An 18,386-nucleotide genomic window follows, 5' to 3' on the forward strand; every position below is an offset into this window, starting at 1 on the left:
TCACCCTTCTCCTATCTCTGTACTGTACTCCTGGCTACACCTCTGTCTATCCTGTGTGGTACATCCTCACCCTTCTCCTGTCTCTGTACTGTACTCCTGACTACACCTCTGTCTATCCTGTATGGTACATCCTCACCCTTCTCCTGTCTCTGTACTGTACTCCTGACTACACCTCTGTCTATCCTGTGTGGTACATCCTCACCCTTCTACTGTCTCTGTACTGTACTCCTGATTACATCTCTGTCTATCCTGTGTGGTACATCCTCACCCTTCTCCTGTCTCTGTACTGTACTCTTGACTACACCTCTGTCTATCCTGTGTGGTATATCCTCACCCTTCTCCCGTCTCTGTACTGTACTCCTGACTACACCTCTGTCTATCCTGTATGGTACATCCTCACCCTTCTCCTGTCTCTGTACTGTACTCCTGACTACACCTCTGTCTATCCTGTGTGGTACATCCTCACCCTTCTACTGTCTCTGTACTGTACTCCTGGCTACACCTCTGTCTATCCTGTATGGCACATCCTCACCCTTCTACTGTCTCTGTACTGTACTCCTGATTACATCTCTGTCTATCCTGTGTGGTACATCCTCACCCTTCTCCTATCTCTGTACTGTACTCCTGATTACACCTCTGTCTATCCTGTGTGGTACATCCTCACCCTTCTCCTGTCTCTGTACTGTACTCCTGACTACACCTCTGTCTATCCTGTGTGGTACATCCTCACCCTTCTCCTGTCTCTGTACTGTACTCTTGACTACACCTCTGTCTATCCTGTATGGTACATCCTCACCCTTCTCCTGTCTCTGTACTGTATTTCTGACTACACCTCTGTCTATCCTGTGTGGTACATCCTCTCCCTTCTCTGTCTCTGTACTGTACTCCTGACTACACCTCTGTCTATCCTGTATGGTACATCCTCACCCTTCTCCTGTCTCTGTACTGTATTTCTGACTACACCTCTGTCTATCCTGTGTGGTACATCCTCTCCCTTCTCTGTCTCTGTACTGTACTCCTGACTACACCTCTGTCTATCCTGTATGGTACATCCTCTCCCTTCTCCTATCTCTGTACTGTACTCCTGACTACACCTCTGTCTATCCTGTATGGTACATCCTCACCCTTCTCCTGTCTCTGTACTGTACTCCTGAGTACACCTCTGTCTATCCTGTGTGGTACATCCTCACCCTTCTCCTGTCTCTGTACTGTACTCCTGACTACACCTCTGTCTATCCTGTGTGGTACATCCTCACCCTTCTCCTGTCTCTGTACTGCATTCCTGGCTACACCTCTGTCTATCCTGTATGGTACATCCTCACCCTTCTCCTGTCTCTGTACTGTACTCCTGACTACACCTCTGTCTATCCTGTATGGTACATCCTCAACCTTCTCCTATCTCTGTACTGTACTCCTGACTACACCTCTGTATCCTGTGTGGTACATCCTCACCCTTCTCCTATCTCTGTACTGTACTCCTGACTACACCTCTGTCTATCCTGTGTGGTATATCCTCACCCTTCTCCTATCTCTGTACTGTACTCCTGACTACACCTCTGTCTATCCTGTGTGGTACATCCTCACCCTTCTCCTATCTCTGTACTGTACTCCTGACTACACCTCTGTCTATCCTGTGTGGTACATCCTCACCCTTCTCCTGTCTCTGTACTGTACTCCTGACTACACCTCTGTCTATCCTGTATGGTACATCCTCTCCCTTCTCCTGTCTCTGTACTGTACTCCTGACTACACCTCTGTCTATCCTGTATGGTACATCCTCACCCTTCTCCTGTCTCTGTACTGTACTCCTGACTACACCTCTGTCTATCCTGTGTGGTACATCCTCACCCTTCTCCTGTCTCTGTACTGTACTCCTGACTACACCTCTGTCTATCCTGTATGGTACATCCTCACCCTTCTCCTGTCTCTGTACTGTACTCCTGACTACACCTCTGTCTATCCTGTGTGGTACATCCTCACCCTTCTCCTGACTCTGTACTGTACTCCTGGCTACACCTCTGTCTATCCTGTATGGTACATCGTCACCCTTCTCCTGTCTCTGTACTGTACTCCTGACTACACCTCTGTCTATCCTGTGTGTTATATCCTCACCCTTCTCCTGTCTCTGTACTGTACTCCTGACTACACCTCTGTCTATCCTGTATGGTACATCCTCACCCTTCTCCTGTCTCTACTGTACTCCTGACTACACCTCTGTCTATCCTGTGTGGTACATCCTCACCCTTCTCCTATGTCTGTACTGTACTCCTGACTACACCTCTGTCTATCCTGTATGGTACATCCTCACCCTTCTCCTGTCTCTGTACTGTACTCCTGACTACACCTCTGTCTATCCTGTGTGGTACATCCTCACCCTTCTCCTGTCTCTGTACTGTACTCCTGGCTACACCTCTGTCTATCCTGTATGGTATATCCTCACCCTTCTCCTGTCTCTGTACTGTACTCCTGACTACACCTCTGTCTATCCTGTATGGTACATCGTCACCCTTCTCCTGTCTCTGTACTGTACTGTACTCCTGACTACACCTCTGTCTATCCTGTGTGGTACATCCTCTCCCTTCTCCTGTCTCTGTACTGTACTCCTGACTACACCTCTGTCTATCCTGTGTGGTACATCCTCACCCTTCTCCCGTCTCTGTACTGTACTCCGGACTACACCTCTGTCTATCCTGCATGGTATATCCTGTCCCTTCTACTGTACTGTACTCCTGACTACACCTCTGTCTATACTGTGTGGTACATCCTCACCCTTCTCCTGTCTCTACTGTACTCCTGACTACACCTCTGTCTATCCTGTGTGGTACATCCTCACCCTTCTCCTATGTCTGTACTGTACTCCTGACTACACCTCTGTCTATCCTGTGTGGTACATCCTCACCCTTCTCCTGTCTCTGTACTGTACTCCTGATTACACCTCTGTCTATCCTGTATGGTACATCCTCACCCTTCTCCTATGTCTGTACTGTACTCCTGACTACACCTCTGTCTGTCCTGTATGGTACATCCTCACCCTTCTCCTATCTCTGTACTGTACTCCTGACTACACCTCTGTCTATCCTGTGTGGTACATCCTCACCCTTCTCCTGTCTCTGTACTGTACTCCTGATTACACCTCTGTCTATCCTGTATGGTACATCCTCACCCTTCTCCTGTCTTTGTACTGTACTATCTGATTACACCTCTGTCTATCCTGTGTGGTACATCCTCACCCTTCTCCTGTCTTTGTACTGTACTATCTGATTACACCTCTGTCTATCCTGTGTGGTACATCCTCACCCTTCTCCTGTCTCTGTACTGTACTCCTGACTACACCTCTGTCTATCCTGTATGGTATATCCTCTCCCTTCTCCTGTCTCTGTACTGTACTCCTGACTACACCTCTGTCTATCCTGTGTGGTACATCCTCACCCTTCTCCTGTCTCTGTACTGTACTCCTGATTACACCTCTGTCTATCCTGTATGGTACATCCTCACCCTTCTCCTGTCTCTGTACTGTACTCCTGACTACACCTCTGTCTATCCTGTGTGGTATATCCTCTCCCTTCTACTGTCTCTGTACTGTACTCCTGACTACACCTCTGTCTATCCTGTATGGTACATCCTCACCCTTCTCCTGTCTTTGTACTGTACTCCTGACTACACCTCTGTCTATCCTGTGTGGTATATCCTCACCCTTCTCCTGTCTCTGTACTGTACTCCTGACTACACCTCTGTCTATCCTGTGTGGTATATCCTCACCCTTCTCCTGTCTCTGTACTGTACTCCTGACTACACCTCTGTCTATCCTGTGTGGTATATCCTCACCCTTCTCCTGTCTCTGTACTGTACTCCTGACTACACCTCTGTCTATCCTGTGTGGTACATCCTCACCCTTCTCCTGTCTCTGTACTGTACTCCTGATTACACCTCTGTCTATCCTGTATGGTACATCCTCACCCTTCTCCTGTCTTTGTACTGTACTATCTGATTACACCTCTGTCTATCCTGTTTGGTACATCCTCACCCTTCTACTGTACTGTACTCCTGACTACACCTCTGTCTATCCTGTGTGGTACATCCTCACCCTTCTCCTATCTCTGTACTTTACTCCTGACTACACCTCTGTCTATTCTGTGTGGTACATCCTCACCCTTCTCTTGTCTCTGTACTGTACTCCTGACTACACCTCTGTCTATCCTGTGTGGTACATCCTCACCCTTCTCCTGTCTCTGTACTGTACTCCTGACTACACCTCTGTCTATTCTGTGTGGTACATCCTCACCCTTCTCCTGTCTCTGTACTGTACTCCTGACACCTCTGTCTATCCTGTGTGGTACATCCTCACCCTTCTCCTGTCTCTGTACTGTACTCCTGACTACACCTCTGTCTATCCTGTATGGTATATCCTCACCCTTCTCCTGTCTCTGTACTGTACTCCTGACTACACCTCTGTCTATCCTGTATGGTAGATCCTGACCCTTCTCCTGTCTCTGTACTGTACTCCTGACTACACCTCTCTCTGTCCTGCATGGTACATCCTCACCCTTCTCCTGTCTCTGTACTGTACTCCTGGCTACACCTCTGTCTATCCTGTATGGTACATCCTCACCCTTCTCCTGTCTCTGTACTGTACTCCTGACTACACCTCTGTCTATCCTGTATGGTACATCCTCACCCTTCTCCTGTCTTTGTACTGTACTCCTGGCTACACCTCTGTCTATCCTGTGTGGTACATCCTCACCCTTCTCCTATCTCTGTACTGTACTCCTGACTACACCTCTGTCTATCCTGTATGGTACATCCTCACCCTTCTCCTGTCTCTGTTCTGTACTCCTGACTACACCTCTGTGTGTCCTGTATGGTACATCCTCACCCTTCTCCCGTCTCTGTACTGTACTCCTGACTACACCTCTGTCTATCCTGTGTGGTACATCCTCACCCTTCTACTGTACTGTACTCCTGACTACACCTCTGTCTATCCTGTGTGGTACATCCTCACCCTTCTCCTGTCTCTGTACTGTACTCCTGGCTACACCTCTGTCTATCCTGTATGGTACATCCTCACCCTTCTCCTATCTCTGTACTGTACTCCTGACTACACCTCTGTCTATCCTGTGTGGTACATCCTCACCCTTCTCCCGTCTCTGTACTGTACTCCTGACTACACCTCTGTCTATCCTGTGTGGTACATCCTCACCCTTCTCCTGTCTCTGTACTGTACTCCTGACTACACCTCTGTCTATCCTGTATGGTACATCCTCTCCCTTCTCCTGTCTTTGTACTGTACTCCTGACTACACCTCTGTCTATCCTGTGTGGTACATCCTCACCCTTCTCCTATCTCTGTACTGTACTCCTGACTACACCTCTGTCTATCCTGTATGGTACATCCTCACCCTTCTCCTGTCTTTGTACTGTACTCCTGGCTACACCTCTGTCTATCCTGTGTGGTACATCCTCACCCTTCTCCCGTCTCTGTACTGTACTCCTGACTACACCTCTGTCTATACTGTGTGGTACATCCTCACCCTTCTACTGTCTCTGTACTGTACTCCTGATTACATCTCTGTCTATACTGTGTGGTACATCCTCACCCTTCTCCTATGTCTGTACTGTACTCCTGACTACACCTCTGTCTATCCTGTGTGGTACATCCTCACCCTTCTCCTGTCTCTGTACTGTACTCCTGGCTACACCTCTGTCTATCCTGTATGGTACATCCTCACCCTTCTCCTGTCTCTGTACTGTACTCTTGACTACACCTCTGTCTATCCTGTATGGTACATCCTCACCCTTCTCCTGTCTCTGTACTGTACTCCTGAGTACACCTCTGTCTATCCTGTGTGGTACATCCTCACCCTTCTCCTGTCTCTGTACTGTACTCCTGACTACACCTCTGTCTATCCTGTATGGTACATCCTCACCCTTCTCCTATGTCTGTACTGTACTCCTGACTACACCTCTGTCTATCCTGTATGGTACATCCTCACCCTTCTCCTATGTCTGTACTGTACTCCTGACTACACCTCTGTCTGTCCTGTATGGTACATCCTCACCCTTCTCCTATGTCTGTACTGTACTCCTGGCTACACCTCTGTCTATCCTGTATGGTACATCCTCTCCCTTCTCCTGTCTCTGTACTGTACTCCTGACTACACTTCTGTCTATCCTGTATGGTACATCCTCTCCCTTCTCCTGTCTCTGTACTGTACTCCTGACTACACCTCTGTCTATCCTGTGTGGTACATCCTCTCCCTTCTCCTGTCTCTGTACTGTACTCCTGACTACACCTCTGTCTATCCTGTATGGTACATCCTCTCCCTTCTCCTGTCTCTGTACTGTACTCCTGACTACACCTCTGTCTATCCTGTATGGTACATCCTCACCCTTCTCCTATGTCTGTACTGTACTCCTGACTACACCTCTGTCTATCCTGTATGGTACATCCTCACCCTTCTCCTATGTCTGTACTGTACTCCTGACTACACCTCTGTCTGTCCTGTATGGTACATCCTCACCCTTCTCCTATGTCTGTACTGTACTCCTGGCTACACCTCTGTCTATCCTGTATGGTACATCCTCTCCCTTCTCCTGTCTCTGTACTGTACTCCTGACTACACTTCTGTCTATCCTGTATGGTACATCCTCACCCTTCTCCTATGTCTGTACTGTACTCCTGACTACACCTCTGTCTGTCCTGTATGGTACATCCTCACCCTTCTCCTATGTCTGTACTGTACTCCTGACTACACTTCTGTCTATCCTGTATGGTACATCCTCACCCTTCTCCTATGTCTGTACTGTACTCCTGACTACACTTCTGTCTATCCTGTATGGTACATCCTCACCCTTCTCCTGTCTCTGTACTGTACTCTTGACTACACCTCTGTCTATCCTGTATGGTACATCCTCACCCTTCTCCCGTCTCTGTACTGTACTCCTGACTACACCTCTGTCTATCCTGTGTGGTACATCCTCACCCTTCTCCCGTCTCTGTACTGTACTCCTGACTACACCTCTGTCTATCCTGTGTGGTACATCCTCACCCTTCTCCTGTCTCTGTACTGTACTCCTGACTACACCTCTGTCTATCCTGTATGGTACATCCTCACCCTTCTCCTGTCTCTGTACTTTACTCCTGACTACACCTCTGTCTATCCTGTGTGGTACATCCTCACCCTTCTCCTGTCTCTGTACTGTACTCCTGACTACACCTCTGTCTATTCTGTGTGGTACATCCTCACCCTTCTCCTGTCTCTGTACTGTACTCCTGACACCTCTGTCTATCCTGTGTGGTACATCCTCACCCTTCTCCTGTCTCTGTACTGTACTCCTGACTACACCTCTGTCTATCCTGTGTGGTACATCCTCACCCTTCTCCTGTCTCTGTACTGTACTCCTGACTACACCTCTGTCTATTCTGTGTGGTACATCCTCACCCTTCTCCTGTCTCTGTACTGTACTCCTGACACCTCTGTCTATCCTGTGTGGTACATCCTCACCCTTCTCCTGTCTCTGTACTGTACTCCTGACTACACCTCTGTCTATCCTGTATGGTATATCCTCACCCTTCTCCTGTCTCTGTACTGTACTCCTGACTACACCTCTGTCTATCCTGTATGGTAGATCCTGACCCTTCTCCTGTCTCTGTACTGTACTCCTGACTACACCTCTCTCTGTCCTGCATGGTACATCCTCACCCTTCTCCTGTCTCTGTACTGTACTCCTGGCTACACCTCTGTCTATCCTGTATGGTACATCCTCACCCTTCTCCTGTCTCTGTACTGTACTCCTGACTACACCTCTGTCTATCCTGTATGGTACATCCTCACCCTTCTCCTGTCTTTGTACTGTACTCCTGGCTACACCTCTGTCTATCCTGTGTGGTACATCCTCACCCTTCTCCTATCTCTGTACTGTACTCCTGACTACACCTCTGTCTATCCTGTATGGTACATCCTCACCCTTCTCCTGTCTCTGTTCTGTACTCCTGACTACACCTCTGTGTGTCCTGTATGGTACATCCTCACCCTTCTCCCGTCTCTGTACTGTACTCCTGACTACACCTCTGTCTATCCTGTGTGGTACATCCTCACCCTTCTACTGTACTGTACTCCTGACTACACCTCTGTCTATCCTGTGTGGTACATCCTCACCCTTCTCCTGTCTCTGTACTGTACTCCTGGCTACACCTCTGTCTATCCTGTATGGTACATCCTCACCCTTCTCCTATCTCTGTACTGTACTCCTGACTACACCTCTGTCTATCCTGTGTGGTACATCCTCACCCTTCTCCCGTCTCTGTACTGTACTCCTGACTACACCTCTGTCTATCCTGTGTGGTACATCCTCACCCTTCTCCTGTCTCTGTACTGTACTCCTGACTACACCTCTGTCTATCCTGTATGGTACATCCTCTCCCTTCTCCTGTCTTTGTACTGTACTCCTGACTACACCTCTGTCTATCCTGTGTGGTACATCCTCACCCTTCTCCTATCTCTGTACTGTACTCCTGACTACACCTCTGTCTATCCTGTATGGTACATCCTCACCCTTCTCCTGTCTTTGTACTGTACTCCTGGCTACACCTCTGTCTATCCTGTGTGGTACATCCTCACCCTTCTCCCGTCTCTGTACTGTACTCCTGACTACACCTCTGTCTATACTGTGTGGTACATCCTCACCCTTCTACTGTCTCTGTACTGTACTCCTGATTACATCTCTGTCTATACTGTGTGGTACATCCTCACCCTTCTCCTATGTCTGTACTGTACTCCTGACTACACCTCTGTCTATCCTGTGTGGTACATCCTCACCCTTCTCCTGTCTCTGTACTGTACTCCTGGCTACACCTCTGTCTATCCTGTATGGTACATCCTCACCCTTCTCCTGTCTCTGTACTGTACTCTTGACTACACCTCTGTCTATCCTGTATGGTACATCCTCACCCTTCTCCTGTCTCTGTACTGTATTTCTGACTACACCTCTGTCTATCCTGTGTGGTACATCCTCTCCCTTCTCCTGTCTCTGTACTGTACTCCTGACTACACCTCTGTCTATCCTGTATGGTACATCCTCACCCTTCTCCTATGTCTGTACTGTACTCCTGACTACACCTCTGTCTATCCTGTATGGTACATCCTCACCCTTCTCCTATGTCTGTACTGTACTCCTGACTACACCTCTGTCTGTCCTGTATGGTACATCCTCACCCTTCTCCTATGTCTGTACTGTACTCCTGACTACACTTCTGTCTATCCTGTATGGTACATCCTCACCCTTCTCCTATGTCTGTACTGTACTCCTGACTACACCTCTGTCTGTCCTGTATGGTACATCCTCACCCTTCTCCTATGTCTGTACTGTACTCCTGACTACACTTCTGTCTATCCTGTATGGTACATCCTCACCCTTCTCCTATGTCTGTACTGTACTCCTGACTACACTTCTGTCTATCCTGTATGGTACATCCTCACCCTTCTCCTGTCTCTGTACTGTACTCTTGACTACACCTCTGTCTATCCTGTATGGTACATCCTCACCCTTCTCCCGTCTCTGTACTGTACTCCTGACTACACCTCTGTCTATCCTGTGTGGTACATCCTCACCCTTCTCCCGTCTCTGTACTGTACTCCTGACTACACCTCTGTCTATCCTGTGTGGTACATCCTCACCCTTCTCCTGTCTCTGTACTGTACTCCTGACTACACCTCTGTCTATCCTGTATGGTACATCCTCACCCTTCTCCTGTCTCTGTACTGTATTTCTGACTACACCTCTGTCTATCCTGTGTGGTACATCCTCACCCTTCTACTGTACTGTACTCCTGACTACACCTCTGTCTATCCTGTGTGGTACATCCTCACCCTTCTCTGTCTCTGTACTGTACTCCTGACTACACCTCTGTCTATCCTGTATGGTACATCCTCACCCTTCTCCTGTCTCTACTGTACTCCTGACTACACCTCTGTCTATCCTGTGTGGTACATCCTCACCCTTCTCCTATGTCTGTACTGTACTCCTGACTACACCTCTGTCTGTCCTGTATGGTACATCCTCACCCTTCTCCTATGTCTGTACTGTACTCCTGACTACACCTCTGTCTATCCTGTGTGGTACATCCTCACCCTTCTCCTGTCTCTGTACTGTACTCCTGACTACACCTCTGTCTATCCTGTGTGGTACATCCTCACCCTTCTCCTGTCTCTGCACTGTACTCCTGACTACACCTCTGTCTATCCTGTGTGGTACATCCTCACCCTTCTCCTGTCTCTGTACTGTACTCCTTACTACACCTCTGTCTATCCTGTGTGGTACATCCTCACCCTTCTCCTGTCTCTGTACTGTACTCCTGACTACACCTCTGTCTATCCTGTATGGTACATCCTCACCCTTCTCCTGTCTCTGTACTGTACTGCTGGTTACACCTCTGTCTATCCTGTGTGGTACATCCTCACCCTTCTCCTGACTCTGTACTGTACTCCTGACTACACCTCTGTCTATCCTGTCTCTGTACTGTACTCCTGACTACACCTCTGTCTATCCTGTCTCTGTACTGTACTCCTGACTACACCTCTGTCTATCCTGTCTCTGTACTGTACTCCTGACTACACCTCTGTCTATCCTGTGTGGTACATCCTCACCCTTTGTACTGTACTGTACTCCTGACTACACCTCTGTCTATCCTGTGTGGTACATCCTCACCCTTCTCTTGTCTCTGTACTGTACTCCTGACTACACCTCTGTCTATCCTGTGTGGTACATCCTCACCCTTCTCCTGTCTCTGTACTGTACTCCTGACTACACCTCTGTCTATCCTGTGTGGTACATCCTCACCCTTCTCCTGTCTCTGTACTGTACTCCTGACTACACCTCTGTCTATCCTGTGTGGTACATCCTCACCCTTCTCCTGTCTCTGTACTGTACTCCTGACTACACCTCTGTCTATCCTGTCTCTGTACTGTACTCCTGACTACACCTCTGTCTATCCTGTGTGGTACATCCTCACCCTTCTCCTATCTCTGTACTGTACTCCTGACTACACCTCTGTCTATCCTGTCTCTGTACTGTACTCCTGACTACACCTCTGTCTATCCTGTATGGTATATCCTCACCCTTCTCCTGTCTCTGTACTGTACTCCTGACTACACCTCTGTCTATCCTGTATGGTACATCCTCACCCTTCTCCTATCTCTGTACTGTACTCCTGACTACACCTCTGTCTATCCTGTATGGTACATCCTCACCCTTCTCCTGTCTCTGTACTGTACTCCTGACTACACCTCTGTCTATCCTGTATGGTACATCCTCACCCTTCTCCTGTCTCTGTACTGTACTCCTGACTACACCTCTGTCTATCCTGTGTGGTACATCCTCACCCTTCTCCTGTCTCTGTACTGTACTCCTGACTACACCTCTGTCTATCCTGTATGGTACATCCTCACCCTTCTCCTGTCTCTGTACTGTACTCCTGACTACACCTCTGTCTATCCTGTGTGGTACATCCTCACCCTTCTCCTGTCTCTGTACTGTACTCCTGACTACACCTCTGTCTATCCTGTATGGTACATCCTCACCCTTCTCCTATCTCTGTACTGTACTCCTGACTACACCTCTGTCTATCCTGTCTCTGTACTGTACTCCTGACTACACCTCTGTCTATCCTGTCTCTGTACTGTACTCCTGACTACACCTCTGTCTATCCTGTATGGTACATCCTTACCCTTCTCCTGTCTCTGTACTGTACTCCTGACTACACCTCTGTCTATACTGTGTGGTACATCCTCACCCTTCTCCTGTCTCTGTACTGTACTCCTGACTACACCTCTGTCTATCCTGTGTGGTACATCCTCACCCTTCTCCTGTCTCTGTACTGTACTCCTGACTACACCTCTGTCTATCCTGTGTGGTACATCCTCACCCTTCTCCTATCTCTGTACTGTACTCCTGACTACACCTCTGTCTATCCTGTATGGCACATCCTCACCCTTCTCCTGTCTCTGTACTGTACTCCTGACTACACCTCTGTCTATCCTGTGTGGCACATCCTCACCCTTCTCCTGTCTCTGTACTGTACTCCTGACTACATCTCTGTCTATCCTGTCTCTGTACTGTACTCCTGACTACACCTCTGTCTATCCTGTATGGCACATCCTCACCCTTCTCCTGTCTCTGTACTGTACTCCTGACTACACCTCTGTCTATCCTGTATGGTACATCCTCACCCTTCTCCTGTCTCTGTACTGTACTGTACTCCTGATTACACCTCTGTCTATACTGTGTGGTACATCCTCACCCTTCTGTCTCTGTACTGTACTCTACACCTCTGTCTATCCTGTATGGTACATCCTCACCCTTCTCCTGTCTTTGTACTGTACTCCTGACTACACCTCTGTCTATCCTGTATGGTACATCCTCACCCTTCTCCTGTCTCTGTACTGTACTCCTGGCTACACCTCTGTCTATCCTGTATGGTACATCCTCACCCTTCTCCTGTCTCTGTACTGTACTCCTGACTACACCTCTGTCTATACTGTGTGGTACATCCTCACCCTTCTCCTGTCTCTGTACTGTACTCTTGACTACACCTCTGTCTATACTGTGTGGTACATCCTCACCCTTCTCCTGTCTCTGTACTGTACTCCTGACTACACCTCTGTCTATCCTGTATGGTACATCCTCACCCTTCTCCTATCTCTGTACTGTACTCCTGACTACACCTCTGTCTATCCTGTGTGGTACATCCTCACCCTTCTCCTGTCTCTGTACTGTACTCCTGACTACACCTCTGTCTATCCTGTATGGTACATCCTCACCCTTCTCCTATCTCTGTACTGTACTCCTGACTACACCTCTGTCTATCCTGTGTGGTACATCCTCACCCTTCTCCTATCTCTGTACTGTACTCCTGACTACACCTCTGTCTATCCTGTATGGTATATCCTCACCCTTCTCCTGTCTCTGTACTGTACTCCTGACTACACCTCTGTCTATCCTGTGTGGTACATCCTCACCCTTCTCCTGTCTCTGTACTGTACTCCTGACTACACCTCTGTCTATCCTGTATTGTATATCCTCTCCCTTCTCCTGTCTCTGTACTGTACTCCTGACTACACCTCTGTCTATCCTGTGTGGTACATCCTCACCCTTCTCCTGTCTCTGTACTGTACTCCTGACTACACCTCTGTCTATCCTGTATGGTACATCCTCACCCTTCTCCTGTCTCTGTACTGTACTCCTGACTACACCTCTGTCTATCCTGTATGGTATATCCTCACCCTTCTCCTGTCTCTGTACTGTACTCCTGACTACACCTCTGTCTATCCTGTGTGGTACATCCTCACCCTTCTCCTGTCTCTGTACTGTACTCCTGGCTACATCTCTGTCTATCCTGTATGGTACATCCTCACCCTTCTCCTGTCTCTGTACTGTACTCCTGACTACACCTCTGTCTATCCTGTATGGTATATCCTCACCCTTCTCCTGTCTCTGTACTGTACTCCTGACTACACCTCTGTCTATCCTGTGTGGTACATCCTCACCATTCTCCTGTCTCTGTACTGTACTCCTGACTACACCTCTGTCTATCCTGTGTGGTACATCCTCACCCTTCTCCTGTCTCTGTACTGTACTCCTGGCTACATCTCTGTCTATCCTGTATGGTACATCCTCACCCTTCTCCTGTCTCTGTACTGTACTCCTGACTACACCTCTGTCTATCCTGTATGGTACATCCTCACCCTTCTCCTGTCTCTGTACTGTACTCCTGACTACACCTCTGTCTATCCTGTGTGGTACATCCTCACCCTTCTCCTGTCTCTGTACTGTACTCCTGGCTACATCTCTGTCTATCCTGTATGGTACATCCTCACCCTTCTCCTGTCTCTGTACTGTACTCCTGACTACACCTCTGTCTATCCTGTGTGGTACATCCTCACCCTTCTCCTGTCTCTGTACTGTACTCCTGGCTACATCTCTGTCTATCCTGTATGGTACATCCTCACCCTTCTCCCGTCTCTGTACTGTACTCCTGACTACACCTCTGTCTATCCTGTGTGGTACATCCTCACCCTTCTCCCGTCTCTGTACTGTACTCCTGACTACACCTCTGTATCCTGTGTGGTACATCCTCTCCCTTCTCCTATGTCTGTACTGTACTCCTGACTACACCTCTGTCTATCCTGTGTGGTACATCCTCACCCTTCTCCTATCTCTGTACTGTACTCCTGACTACACCTCTGTCTATCCTGTATGGTACATCCTCACCCTTCTCCTGTCTCTGTACTGTACTCCTGACTACACCTCTGTCTATCCTGTATGGTACATCCTCACCCTTTGTACTGTACTGTACTCCTGACTACACCTCTGTCTATCCTGTGTGGTACATCCTCTCCCTTCTCCTGTCTCTGTACTGTACTCCTGACTACATCTCTGTCTATCCTGTGTGGTACATCCTCACCCTTCTCCTGTCTCTGTACTGTACTCCTGACTACACCTCTGTCTATCCTGTATGGTATATCCTCACCCTTCTCCTGTCTCTGTACTGTACTCCTGACTACACCTCTGTCTATCCTGTGTGGTACATCCTCACCATTCTCCTGTCTCTGTACTGTACTCCTGACTACACCTCTGTCTATCCTGTGTGGTACATCCTCACCCTTCTCCTGTCTCTGTACTGTACTCCTGACTACATCTCTGTCTATCCTGTGTGGTACATCCTTACACCACTGGCTACCCTGCATGTTACACCCCCATTTCCCACGTGCTCTGTCTCATTTGCTTTCTTTGTATCTTTAATTCTTCTAATTTTATTGTTTGCTTCTTACAGATATGGCCAGCGGTTCAAATGGCAAATTTTTACTTCATCCCTTTATATCATAGGTATGTGTGTACAGGGCTGCATGTGACACGGGCAGTGACATGATGTGAGGAGGGGAATGGGGGCAGCAGGAAGCCACAGACTGAGAGTTATATAGTGGGAGGAGCAGGATCCCCAGCAGCACAGAGTATATCAGGAGATGAGTGATGTGTTAGTGAGGACAGGGCTGCATGTGACATGATATGAGGAGGGGAATGGAGGCAGCAGGAAGCCACAGACTGAGAGTTATATAGTGGGAGGAGTAGGGTCCCCAGCAGCACAGAGTATATCAGGAGATGAGTGATGTTAAGAGCAGGAAGCCACAGACTGAGAGTTATATAGTGGAGAAGCAGGGTCCCCAGTAGCACAGAGTATATCAGGAGATGAGTGATATGTTAGTGAGGACAGGGCTGTATGTGACAGGGGCAGTGACATGATGTGAGGAGGGGAATGGGGACAGCAGTAAGCCACAGACTGAGAGTTATATAGTGGGAGGATCAGGGTCCCCAGCAGCACAGAGTATATCAGGAGATGAGTGATGTGTTAGTGAGGACAGGGCTGTATGTGACAGGGGCAGTGACATGATGTGAGGAGGGGAATGGGGGCAGTAGGAAGTCACAGACTGAGAGTTATATAATGGGAGGAGCAGGGTCCCCAGCAGCACAGAGTATATCAGGAGATGAGTGATGTGAAGAGGGGAATGGAGGCAGCAGGAAACCACAGACTGAGAGTTATATAGTGGGAGGAGTAGGGTCCCCAGCAGCACAGAGTATATCAGGAGATGAGTGATGTGAAGAGCAGGAAGCCACAGACTGAGAGTTATATAGTGGGAGAATTGCCCCCTACTAAAGTTCCAGTATATGTGGCCAGTCAGAGCATGCTAGGTTATGTAGTGTAACAAGGTTTGTCGGCTCTGCTGTACATTTTCTGGTTGAAGTGCTTGTCCTGGTCATATCTCCATATTGTCTCTTGCGGGCAGGCTGGCCGTGGTGCAGTGTGTAGCAATTATCTGGAACGCTTATCTCTCCTGGAAGGCGAACCAGGCCTGATCCTGGGATCTGCTGTGAGGACACTCGTCTCTTGGACTGAAATCCTGCCTCTTCCTTACCACAAGTGTTACAGAAATGCCCCAGGTGGAATGAAGGATCTAGATCCACCCTACAGCAATGTGAGCTGGTATAACGTCTGTGTGCAGATTCCAGCCCTACAGATACGGTATGCGGAACCTGGCGCCCAGGAGCAGCATCCGTGGGATGGCATCTTGTATGGACTCCTGGCCCATAGAACAATGGTTGTTCACTTCGAGGCGGTCACAGCCCAGATGTACTCCTGGTTACCACCAATTTATCTGTTACTACGGCGTCGCCTGAGCTGGTACACTGCGCAGCCGCCACCTTGCACCCTCTGTGTGCGTCAGCCTCCGATACCAGTGTCTGTGTACTGTCCGTCCTTCATGATCCTGCTCACTAGGATCTATCTCAGGAACCATGTTATTTGTACCATGTGACATTGTCCCTCCAATAAAGTGATCTGTTCTGCAGAACTGACTCCAGCTGCTTGTAAAGTGGGCAGTGCCCGATATGTGCCGAATGTGAGGAGACTGCAGAAACCCAGGGACAATGTGTGCCACCGGTAATTGTATCTTTAGTGCGTAATGGGCGGAGATTTTTCCATGTAAGTTCTTGTTGGCATCGATAGTATACCCTACAGGGAAACCAATGGCGCATTTCCACCATGTCTGCTAATCTTATGCTAATGAGTGTCTTATAGAACGCTCGCCATGTGGGGGATACTCGTGTGTTTTCTGATGGAGTCAACGGAAAGTCTTACAGCGGGAAGAGGATTACGGCGTGTATAAATTGCTACCATCGTTCCCGTATCTCCCCATCTCTCCTGCGCACGCCTGGTGGGTCACATTGTTAGGGGTCTTGTGTCATACAGCGCTGCGTACATGAGGGATTTTGCGTCGGTGATTTCCCTCCATTATATCGCTTCATTTTCCAACAATGACCGTAATTACCGGCATTATTATTTATAGATAACGGGAGTGTCTCACCAATATACAGGCTCCATTGTTCCTATAGCTTCCTGTTTTATTAGTGTCCCTTGTTCCAAGATATAATGTTGCAGGTCTTCGTATATAACGGAAAGGTCGCAGTTCCGTCTGACGTACGACGCGTCACGTGCTATATTGATGCCATCTTGCCATGTGTGTATCATAATGTCATTGTGAGAAGAACCCTCATTGGCTCTCAGACGAGTTGTACATGGAGCATACGATTAGTATTTTGGTGTTACCCGGTCCCAGGACATCCTCGCTGCGCACGGATAGCGTGGGCTCAGCGGGCCACCTTCCATCGCCCAGGTGAGGGGGGGGATCTCGCTATGGAGGCGTCTGCCCACCCTCTGAGCTGGGAGCGAGGTGATAGGGAGCAGTGTGCGAGTAATGTTACAGACCCTAGAATTGGGGAGAAGAGACTATCACTGGGGATCCGGATCCGGCGAGGAAAATGGCGCCTCATAATGATTAATCTTCATTTCTATTTTCTTTATTATCAGGTCAAGTGTTTAAGCAAAATGTACAAAATGTAACGTAATAAATCAGACGGCATCTAGTGCTGCTTTGTGACAGGGACGAAAAAGTAACATATAAATAGTGGCGTATACATATATCGATTAGACATAGTGTATTTCAGTATCAAACCTGTATATAGCTGGAATACATTTAATAAACCCTCCTATAATATTCATCTCTTCACCCATATACAGTATATTTTTCTCACAATAACATTTTTTAATAAAAAGAAAAATATATGTGTGTGTGTAATATATATTATGCTGCCTGGGTGCTCTCTCTCCTGCCCGTCTCCTGTCCCTCTGTGTCTCTCTCCTGCCCCTCTGTCTCGGGGTCTCTCTCTCTCCTGCCCCTCTGTCTCGGGGTCTCTCTCTCTCCTGCCCCTCTGTCTCGGGGTCTCTCTCTCTCTCCTGCCCCTCTGTCTCAGGGTCTCTCTCTCTCTCCTGCCCCTCTGTCTCGGGGTCTCTCTCTCTCCTGCCCCTCTGTCTCGGGGTCTCTCTCTCTCCTGCCCCTCTGTCTCAGGGTCTCTCTCTCTCCTGCCCCTCTGTCTCGGGGTTTCTCTCTCTCCTGCCCCTCTGTCTCGGGGTCTCTCTCTCTCCTGCCCCTCTGTCTCGGGGTCTCTCTCTCTCCTGCCCCTCTGTCTCGGGATCTCTCTCTCTCCTGCCCCTCTGTCTCGGGGACTCTCTCTCTCCTGCCACTCTGTCTCGGGGTCTTTCTCTCCTGCCCCTCTGTGTGTCTCTCTCTCTCTCTCTCTCTCGCGTGTGTGTATACAGCGTCCTCTATCTGTCTGCTTCCCGTTACTAGCTCTGTGTGTGTGTATACAGTGTCCTCTATCTGTCTGCTTCCCGTTACTAGCTCTGTGTGTGTATACAGCGTCCTCTATCTGTCTGCTTCCCGTTACTAGCTCTGTGTGTGTATATACAGCGTCCCCTATCTGTCTGCTTCCCGTTACTAG

At 48.7% G+C, this 18,386-nt stretch overlaps 1 protein-coding gene across 1 annotated transcript in view; it reads left to right on the forward strand.

Annotated features, from left to right (window-relative positions):
• MPV17 (mitochondrial inner membrane protein MPV17) overlaps window positions 1-16,399 on the forward strand; it is an 86,074-nt gene extending 69,675 nt beyond the window's left edge. Inside the window, exons 7-8 of the mRNA XM_088452915.1 lie at window positions 14,827-14,879; window positions 15,836-16,399. Coding sequence (XP_088309041.1) covers window positions 14,827-14,879; window positions 15,836-15,905 — 123 coding nt within the window. The 3' untranslated portion in view covers window positions 15,906-16,399. The remainder of the gene's footprint in view (window positions 1-14,826; window positions 14,880-15,835) is intronic.
• Window positions 16,400-18,386: the final 1,987 nt, after the last annotated feature.

The sequence above is a fragment of the Taudactylus pleione genome, unplaced genomic scaffold (assembly GCF_031769625.1).
Source record: "Taudactylus pleione unplaced genomic scaffold, aTauple2 ptg000558l, whole genome shotgun sequence".
In the NCBI taxonomy this organism is placed as follows: Eukaryota; Metazoa; Chordata; class Amphibia; order Anura; family Myobatrachidae; genus Taudactylus; species Taudactylus pleione.